Raw genomic sequence first — 9342 nt, 5'->3', positions numbered from 1 at the left:
GGGCTGGCCTGCACCGCCCCGGGCTCCCATTGGCTGGTAGGGCCGCCAGTCATTCTATTCCGGCACCTCCCTTGGGCGCCCGGGATAGCCGAACGCCCTGGTGCCGGTCAGCGGAGTTCTTTACCCACCCCAGTTCTGGTTCTGACGCCCTAGCTCATTCCACAAATTTAGGGCTTGGGTCTCGGTTTGTTCCCCTCCCGCTCGAACCACCTCTTCTCTGAGTCGAGCCAGCTACCGGGGCTCCCGGAATTGCTACCCCTCCGTGGGCACCCTTGAGGCCTCCGTGGGGGGACGTCACGGGGCAGAGCGGGACGTGAGCCTGAGTTTGCTGCACGCGTGCTCTGTGTGGTGTCTGGGTGAGTTGTGAGTATGTGCGTGGAGGAGGGGGTGCCTTCTTCACTTGCATCCTCCTCCTCTGTCAGAAGGTGTCTGTGGCTACCCAGTTCTGGAATGCTCGCAGGGTGGGGCAGCTGGTCCCAGGACGGGAAGAATCCTAAGAATCCTTCTGATGCATTTGCTCGGATGCAGACCGCGAGGTTCCTGGGGTCGTCTGCCCCTCCACATCCCAGGGGTGGGGCTACGGTATGGGGTGCAGGGCTAGGGGTTGGGAGCGTAAGGAGACCAGGGACACAATGGAGCTAGGGGTTACAGAGAGGGAGCAAGGAGAGGGCTGGGGACATAGAAGGGGCACAGGCACGACAGGAACGGGGCTGTGAAGTGATGCGAATGCCGCGCTGCTACAAGACGAGCTTGTGGATACTGGGGTAGGAGCCCAGGGGGGCAAGCAAGCCAGAGGCCATTGCCAAGGCAGCCATCAAGTAAACAAGCCAGGCGGTAACCCGAGTCCCTCCCGGCGCGCCAGCAGAGGACCGCCCCTCCACACCGCCCACCTGCGCCCTAGGCTTTCTCTCTGGGCACCTAGACGGCTTGCTGCAGGGCTGGGGGTCTGCTGAGCCCGCCAGGGGAGTGTAAACAAAGGGAACAGCCCCCGCGGCTCCAGCCCCTCCTCCCTCTGGCCGGGGAGGGGGCCAGAACTGATCCCCGAGGTGGGATTGGCTCTGGGAAGCAGCTTAGGGTCTAGTCCCGGTGGCCCAGGCTGGGGGCATCGCCTCGAATGACACCCACCTCCCCCAGGTTCTGCCAATCCCGGTGCCCACTGGCTGGGCGCGGCCGGGAAGCTCCTGCCCCTCCCTGCTGGTCGGCGTCACGCGTGACGTCCCGCGTGATGGCTGGGAGGGCCCGGCGGCGACAGCGGAGGCAGAGAGGAAGGCGGTTCTGAGAGCTTCAGAGAGCTCTGGAAAGCGTAAGTGCTCGCTCTCTCTGGCGGGCGGGGTTCGAGAATGGGGGTCAGTGAAGGAAGCCTGCCTTGAAATTGTCCTGGTGCAGTCAGTATCTTCGGCTGTATGGAGGTCCACAGGGCACAAGGGAGGTTGGGGGAAGGAATGTCAGGGTGGGGCTGTGTGTAGTCACACATTCAAGTGTCTGCAGATGGGCACAGTGTGCGCCTGTAAAGGTGTTTGTCAGCCGGTGTATACAGGACACCTCCACCCTGTCAGTATGTCTGGGTAGGGTGTGCATGATTGTGTCTTTGTGTGTGGGTATGTGAGTGTGAGCGGAGGGCGTGTCTGCCTCTGCGGGAGGAAGTGTGGCTGGAGAGGATTAGTCATTCTGTAGGATTCTGCCCAACTCAGCCAGATGGCTGCACCAGGCTTTCCTCTCTGTGCTGGGTGGAGGGAGCAGCCACCGAATCCTGCTCTTATCCGGAGGCAGGTGGCCCAGAGAGAGGTGGATGAGTGTCTGTGCCAGCCCTGCCTGGCCAGGGACCAGGGAGTGCCTGGGGTCATTCAGTGTGAGTTGGAGAAAATGGGTCTGTAGAGGGACTTGTGCGTGCCCACATGCACACACATGGCTGACATCAGAGTCCCCTGATTGAGATCTGGAACAGATAAGCCCTGGGTGGCCAGTAAGGCCTTGCTCTCCTCCAGTCAGGGACTGGAGTGTGGGATGTCTTGTGTCATTTTCCAAAACAGCCTAGGGGGTTTGTATCCAGGTCTCAGGGCAGCTGGGGCCTAAAGCTCACCTGAGCATGGGTGTGTAATAAATATATATTCTTGTGCATCTGCAGCACACGTGGCTGGGATGTTTGTTGCTGCTTATGTGTCAACCACATACATGTAAATCCTCACTCATGAAAATCTGTACCAGGATAGAGCACAAGGAGATCTGTTTTCCTGTTTCTGGTCTTCCCCTCCCCCTCCTCCAGTGGCTGCAGGTCCCCGGGCTGGGACATTGCCCAGAAAACAGCTCCTCCCCACATCCTTGCTTACCTGTCTAGTCACCTTGAGCTCTTGAACGGACTGATGATAAGCTTAGGGGCCAGGGCAGGGGCACCAAAGATTTCCCCTAGCTGGAGCCCTTGGACCCTTGGACTCCCGCTCTGACCCTTGTCTCTGTCCTGCAGAAAATGGGTGAATTGCCTTTAGACATCAACATCCAGGAACCTCGCTGGGACCAAAGTACTTTCCTGGGCAGAGCCCGGCACTTTTTCACTGTTACTGATCCTCGAAATCTGCTGCTGTCTGGGGCACAGCTGGAAGCTTCTCGGAACATTGTGCAGAACTACAGGTGACCACCCCCCAATCTGACCCTGTGTGCCAGGATCTCATTTTCTGCGATTAATATAGTATGTTTTGAACCTGCCTCCTCAAGCTTGACAGTGACCCTGTCCCTCAATCCCCTCACTCTCTAGCCCCCTCTGTTGGCATCACAGAGCTTTAACCCAAAGGATTTTAGGGCATTTGGGTTGAGAAGATGGCATTGATATTTACGGGAGGGGCTGCTCTATGCATCACAAACCTCTACAGGGACCTGTCCCATTGTGGGGTTACCCTCTGCAAGGATAGAGGTGCTCAAAGTGGAGTCCCAGGAAGATAGGAGGGAATTCCCCTTATCTTTGGGAGGAAAAACTCTTGCAATGCTCGCAGCCATTTTTGACCCACTGGAAACCACCATCACCCATGACCCAGCATTTTGGCAGAAACAGAAGGGTACCCCTCTTTGTGTGGCTATAAGGGAAATAGAAATAGGAGCCTCCACTTCTGAGAAACTTTGGCCCTCTCCCAAAGACAAGGAGCTCCCTTATGCTGAGACAGGGGGCTGAAGTTCCTGGTTCTCTGTCCAGAGTTACCCTGAGCTGGGCAGGTGGGGCCTGTGAGGGCAGATCTGCCCCCCCGGCATAGCCTGTCTGCTCCTTGCCAACTTCTGCAGGGCCGGCGTGGTGACCCCAGGGATCACCGAAGACCAGCTGTGGAGGGCCAAGTATGTGTATGACTCCGCCTTCCATCCGGACACAGGGGAGAAGGTGGTCCTGATTGGCCGCATGTCAGCCCAGGTGCCCATGAACATGACCATCACTGGCTGCATGCTCACCTTCTACAGGCAGGTCTTGTCCCACATCCCCTTCTTCAGTGCCCTAAGCTAGAGCATGGCTTGACTAGGTGCTTCTTGTCTGGGCCAATTGGGTGAGTGAAAGATTCTGTTAGAATCCCTCCCATTCCTCAGAATTCAGCCTCAGGAGGTCTCTTACCCAGGAGACAGTAGGTGTGTTTGTATAAATGGGAGTGGGGGTACATAGGGGTTACCAGAGCAGGTTCTAGGGCTATCAACTGGGTCCTTTCTTAGGCTTGGGGAATAACCTTTGGTTTCATTACAGGGGTCTAAAGATGAGGGCTACTGTAGACGGGACAGAAGTGAGTGTCTTTGTTCCCTCAGGAAGACCCCAACTGTGGTGTTCTGGCAGTGGGTGAATCAGTCCTTCAATGCCATTGTTAACTACTCCAACCGCAGTGGTGACACTCCCATCACCGTGAGGTGAGAGCCAGCCCCCAGCAGCAGCTGCACTGTCCCATCTGACCCTCTCCTCCCAGCCTGCAGTGCCCTCTCCTTTCTCTCCAGTTCCCTGTGGTCCATGCAACCAGTGCTCAGCGCCCTCTCCTCAGCCTGCCCCACCCCAACTTACCCTGCCTAACTGAAGGCATGAGGTCCTCTTATGTATGCTGTAGGGGACCCACCCCTCTTCACAGGGTGCAACTGGGGCTTCCAGACAAGTTTACGCTGGAGATGGAGGGAGGGCTTCTTCTGCAAGGAGCTTCCCCTTTTACGCCTCATGTATTGAGGACTTGGCATATCCCTAAAGGAAAGGGCCACCTGCTGGACTTGTCACCTCTCCCTGTGACCTGGCTTTTCCACCCACAGGCAGCTGGGGACAGCCTATGTGAGTGCCACCACTGGAGCTGTGGCCACGGCCCTGGGACTCAAATCCCTCACCAAGGTAAAGGCCCCTCACTCCCCTGACCCCCCCATTCATCCTCTATCTGCCTCCTTCTTCTTCATCACGCCTCCAGTCCTGACCTATATGCCCCCCATATCTCCCCAGAGCCCCTCACCACCCCATGGCCCTCAGGGCCACTGAACAACACCCTTCCTCCCCAGCACCTGCCCCCCTTGGTTGGCAGATTTGTGCCCTTTGCAGCGGTGGCAGCTGCCAACTGCATCAACATCCCCCTGATGAGGCAGAGGTGAGTGACCCTGGCTTCTGGCACGTGCATGCCCAGAATGTAGCACACTGTCCAGCCACGCAGACCACCTCAGAATGGGGACATCCCTCTCCCTCCCCAGACATGAGCTGCTGGGCCCTGGCTCAGTCTGACCCTGGGATCCTCAGGTGGGAGAACCAGCCTTTGAGCCTGGGGTGTGTGAGGGGACCCTGAGGAGCTGCTGCTCATTTGGGCATTGCAGGCGGGATCCGGGGCCTGTGATCTGACCCCAACCCCCTCCCTTGCAGAGAGCTGCAGGTGGGCATCCCGGTGGCTGACGAGGCAGGTCAGAGGCTTGGCTACTCGGTGACTGCAGCCAAGCAGGGAATCTTCCAGGTGGTGATTTCAAGAATCTGCATGGCGATTCCTGCCATGGGTAAGGCGGGAGTGTCTGGGTGGGGCACAGGAGACTCTGAGAGAAGTAGGTGCAGTTCTCAGGGACTTTGGAGGACTCTGGAGAGAGAGGGAGGAGCTTTGAGGGGGTCACCCTTCACAGTTCCTGACTTTAATTCCACTACTAATGCTCTCCTTCTTGGCCCTGCTCTCCCCACAGCCATCCCCCCACTGATCATGGACACTCTGGAGAAGAAAGACTTCCTGAAGGTAGGCGACTCTACCTCTCCTGTCCTGGAATGGGTGATGGCTGGGAGAAGAAGTGACCAGGCTCCAAACCTCTCTCCAGCCTCGCTTGAGTCTCTAAGACTTGCCAGCCCTTCTCCTGACCCCTGCACCGCCTCCTCCACCTTCATTCATTCAGCGAGAATGAACTGGGCTGGGGTGAAGGAACCCTGCGGGGGCAGAAGGAGAGGACAAGGGAAGGAAACCAACTTCATCAGTGTTACTCCAGAAGCTTCTGACACACACAGAAGGGGACTGTCATAGTCATGCTTGATCTCATGCTCATTCTTTTACCCCCTAGTGCCTCCATACTGAGAGGTACACACGGGTGAACACACACACACACAGACATGAACAGGACACAAAAGCAAAGCACAGGAACAAGCTCTGGCTCATTCACAGAATCATTTATTCACAAATGTATTGAGTGCCACGCACCAGGCATGTTTTAGGGCTGAGGAGACGGCACTGAACAAGATGGTTATGGCCCCTGTCCTCATGAAGTTTATAGTCTGATGCAGAAACCAAGAAACAAGGAGGCACCCAATAAATACATTCTTAGAAAGTGTAATATGTGCTTTGTAGGAAAGCAGTGGGGGTAGTGTAATTGAGATTCATGGGGGAGAGCTGTTTAGATAGGATGGTCAGAGGAGGGGTCTTTAAAGCCCCAAAGGATGAGGAGAGAGCCAAATAACGCAGAGAAGAGTGTTTGGGGTACAGAAAACAGTCAGTGCAAGGGCACTGCAGCAGGAGGGGCTTGCACATCTGAGGAACAGGTTGGTGGTCCCTGTGGCCAGAGCAAATTGAGAAGAGTGCCAAGGAAGAGATGTGCTTGCAAAGGGTCAGATTCATGCCACTGGGATGGGAAGAGGTAAGTGGAAGTTCACAGGTTTCCTGAAGAAATCAGCTCCTGGAGGAAGTGAGGGAAGAACAAAAAGGGCCAGGGAGTACCATGGCAACCAATTCTGAGAGGTGAGAGGTCATGGGATGCCAGGGAGGGTGATCAGCAGACAGGCCTGGCTAGAACTGAAGGGTGCGATCTGGAGGTCCCAGCCCTGTCATCGCCTTGGGAGAAAGAAAAGGGCCACAGGTCTAAGGGATCCAAGGCAAGGCTGATGGGATAGAGCTATGGTGGGTGAAATGGGGTGACAGTGAGGCAGGGGACACAAGCCGTTCGATTGTCTTTCTGTCTCTCCACAGCGCCGCCCCTGGCTGGGGGCGCCCCTGCAGGTGGGACTGGTGGGCTTCTGGTAAGTGTGCAAGGAGTTAGCTGGGGTGTGGGAGTGCCTTGTCCATGGTGGATGTGGGTGGGTATGGATTGTCTTTAAGATGTTTATAGACATCACCCATTCATACACTCAGTGGGTGTGTGTTTGGAACACCTATAGGGTCTACTTTGTGTGTTAGGGGGTGGTCCCTGTCCTTGAAGGTCAAGAGCTTAGTGAGGGGGTTCCAGTCTTCATGTATAAGAGGAAACCATGGAAATGTACCCTTTGGTGCCATCCAGGAGATTCATGCCCATTTAATTCCTGATTCTGCCACTTACTGGCTGTGGGGCTCTCTTTCCTCAGAACCTGATGTCCAGGTTGGGTTTACTATTCCTAAAAGGTCCTTTCAGCTTTTATCAATCTCCACCCCTAGGGCCCATCTCCAAGGATGGGGTGGGGCGCAGGGAGGGAACACCCTAAGGCCAAAGCTTTACAAACCTTTCCAACACTCGTCTCCCCTAGCCTGGTATTTGCGACCCCCCTGTGCTGTGCACTATTCCCTCAGAAGAGGTAAGTGCTGTCCCTGGGCTGGGTGGGGGACTCTGGATTGGACTCTGCATCTCTGGACCAGCTGACCTAGGGTCTTCCGGTGTGTTCAGGAGGAGGCCCAGCAGGCACTCCACTGATTCTGGGAGTGGGGGAATGACAGTGAGCCAGTCCTTCTGGCAGTAGAAGGAGAGGATTCTTCAGCCTGGGAGGAGGTGGGATGGCAATCCCTGGGCCTGAGTGAGGTTGGATTCAGGGGACGTTAACCGGCCTGTGCTGTTCTATTGCAGCTCCATACACGTGAGCAAGCTGGAACCAGAGCTGAGAGCTCAGATCCATGAGCAAAACCCCAGTGTTGAAGTGGTCTACTACAACAAGGGGCTTTGAGGAGGGTCAGCCTCTGTCCCCTCCCTCACTTCCTTGGGCTGCTGCTTTAGTGGAGTCATATCACCTCTGCCACTTGGCTATCTGCCTAGCACTGGGCAGCGGCCTTGGTGGGCAGATGGCCATTGAGGGTAGCAACCTATTAGGGTGGGGGAGGTACCCCCATAAGGCTTTTCCTCCCTTCTCTGGTTTCAAAGATCAGAGCACATAACCCCTCCCTCCTGTGCTTGAGTGTCCATGCATATACATACATGATACACATGTGTATGTGTACATTGGGTCCTGAAAGCTAGGAGCAGGCATGCTAGCCTAGTACGTTCTGACATCTGGCTTCCCTTCTCAGCCTCATGTCCACCTGCCTGCCAGCCAGGCTACAGGTGGGACTTCCTTCTCTAAACTGTTATACCAGCCAAGTTATTTTTGATGGCACCTCATCCCTTCTAGACATAGGAGGAGCCCCAGGATCTCAGGACAGAGACTTATAGACACTAGTAGGACAAAGCGGGCTGAATCCTTCAGGTTTCTGATACCTAGCTCCCCAAGCTGACTGGGCTGGCAGAGGAGAACATATTGGGACAAGGGAGGCAGGGGACTTATGCATCCCTCATTGCCATCCCTTGTATCCTGGAGTAGCTCCATTTCCCCTCCTCCTCTCTACCAGACAAAGGAGTGCCTGTGTCCTGTACTGCCCTCGCTGTCTCCCCACCACCCTACTCGGCACTATGGGCATCTTCAGGCACAGCCTTGAGAGTTCCTGGTGTGCTCTGCCATCATGACCTCAAATCTAAATCCTCCAATCCCAACTCCCTTTCCCAAACAAAAAGCCACAGAGGCAGAGCAAGCATTCCCCTTTAAGAGCTCCCACTGCACTCCCTCCCGAGGGACACAGCTGTAGGAATGGTGCTTAAACTCCACAGGTATCAGAGAGGGTGTAACTAGGACATCCTCAAGGGCAGCTAGGCCCCGAATGTACAACGTTAAGACAGGGAATTTTGTGTTCCATTGACTTATTTTTTTTTTGACGGAGTTTCACTATTTTGCCCAAGCTGGAGTGCAATGGTGCGATCTTGGCTCACTGCAACCTCTGCCTCCTGGGTTCAAGTGATTCTCTTGCCTCAGTCTCGCAAGTAGCTGGGATTACAGGTGCGTGCTACCACATCTTGCTAGTTTTGTATTTTTAGCAGAGATGGGGTTTCACCATGTTGGCCAGGCTAGTCTCGAACTCCTGACCTCAGCTGATCCACCTGCCTTGGCCTCCCAAAGCACTGGGATTACAGGCATGAGCCACCATGCCCAGCCTGTTCCACTGACATTTCTTAGACATTCAGCAAAACCCCCACCTTAACCTCTTTTCTTTCTTGAGGGTTGGTCCTGTCCCCACCTCCACCCTCCCACCCCCTGGAAGAGGAAGGGCCCGGGCATTAATGGCTAGTCCAAATAAAATATGGGCTTGGGGATGGAATGGGTGGTGGTAAGTTCACAGAGTGTAGTTAGATCCCAACTCCCATGACCTCTGGCTTCAGTGGTGGGTGGGGCAGGGCAGATGAAAAGGCTTCAGTGGGAACCTCTGAGAGCATTTTCCTGTTCCCCCCATCAACCACCCCCAGTGATAATATCTATGAAGCCAGCCATTACTCAATAAACTGCAAACTTGTCTACTTCTTGGTCTTCACTTGATTCCATGTCCTGAGGGCCCAGAAAGAGTCCCCTGCCTGCAGCCTTCCGTCTCTCCCAGGACTCTCCCCAAGTCCAGGTCTTGTCTCATTCCTCCCCTTGTGTAGGGAGCCTCAGACCCCAGCAGAGGGAGCTCTGAGATTAGAAAATCAGTCCTCCCTCTGGCACCCCAAGTATGTACTAAGATAGAGGGGGAATGTAGATGCTTTCACCTTCTTTTTTCTTTTCCTTTCTTTCTTTTTTCTTTTCTTTTCTTTCTTTCTGTTTTGTTGTTGTTGTTGTTGTTGTTGTTGGTTTGTTTTTTTTTTTTTTTTTTT

The 9342-nt window shown here is 55.0% G+C and overlaps 1 protein-coding gene across 4 annotated transcripts; it reads left to right on the top strand.

Annotated features, from left to right (window-relative positions):
* The first annotated feature begins 56 nt into the window (after positions 1 to 56).
* On the top strand, positions 57 to 9009 carry SFXN3 (sideroflexin 3). 4 transcript variants are annotated; one of them, XM_032179820.2, is made up of 12 exons: positions 57 to 356; positions 1135 to 1303; positions 2462 to 2625; positions 3268 to 3391; positions 3713 to 3870; positions 4255 to 4330; positions 4492 to 4577; positions 4844 to 4971; positions 5149 to 5198; positions 6414 to 6463; positions 6944 to 6991; positions 7258 to 9009. In XM_032179820.2, exons 3-12 carry the CDS (start codon positions 2465 to 2467, stop codon positions 7352 to 7354), a joined length of 978 nt encoding a protein of 325 aa, XP_032035711.1. In that variant the 5' UTR covers positions 57 to 356; positions 1135 to 1303; positions 2462 to 2464; the 3' UTR covers positions 7355 to 9009. The 4 variants fall into 4 exon arrangements, with proteins under 4 accessions (XP_032035711.1, XP_058292067.1, XP_058292065.1 ...); XM_058436084.1 differs by having other exon boundaries at positions 110 to 356; positions 3268 to 3442; positions 3776 to 3870; XM_058436082.1 differs by lacking the exons at positions 6414 to 6463; positions 6944 to 6991; positions 7258 to 9009 and having other exon boundaries at positions 110 to 356; positions 5149 to 5792.
* Positions 9010 to 9342: the final 333 nt, after the last annotated feature.

Source organism: Hylobates moloch, unplaced genomic scaffold, assembly GCF_009828535.3.
Source record: "Hylobates moloch isolate HMO894 unplaced genomic scaffold, HMol_V3 SCAFFOLD_3, whole genome shotgun sequence".
NCBI lineage: Eukaryota > Metazoa > Chordata > Mammalia > Primates > Hylobatidae > Hylobates > Hylobates moloch.
Note: the sequence above shows the minus strand (reverse complement) of the source record. Positions and strands in the feature narration are given on the sequence as shown.

What these genes read in the sequence shown, in the direction of transcription:
- SFXN3 (XM_058436082.1), top strand. Translation starts at nt 2,465, where the DNA reads ATGGGTGAATTGCCTTTAGACATCAACATCCAGGAACCTCGCTGGGAC. An exon ending in GACACTCCCATCACCGTGAG is followed by an intron (nt 3,871 to 4,254) that starts GTGAGAGCCAGC and finishes TTCCACCCACAG; the next exon opens with GCAGCTGGGGACAGCCTATG. An exon ending in CATGGCGATTCCTGCCATGG is followed by an intron (nt 4,972 to 5,148) that starts GTAAGGCGGGAG and finishes CTCTCCCCACAG; the next exon opens with CCATCCCCCCACTGATCATG.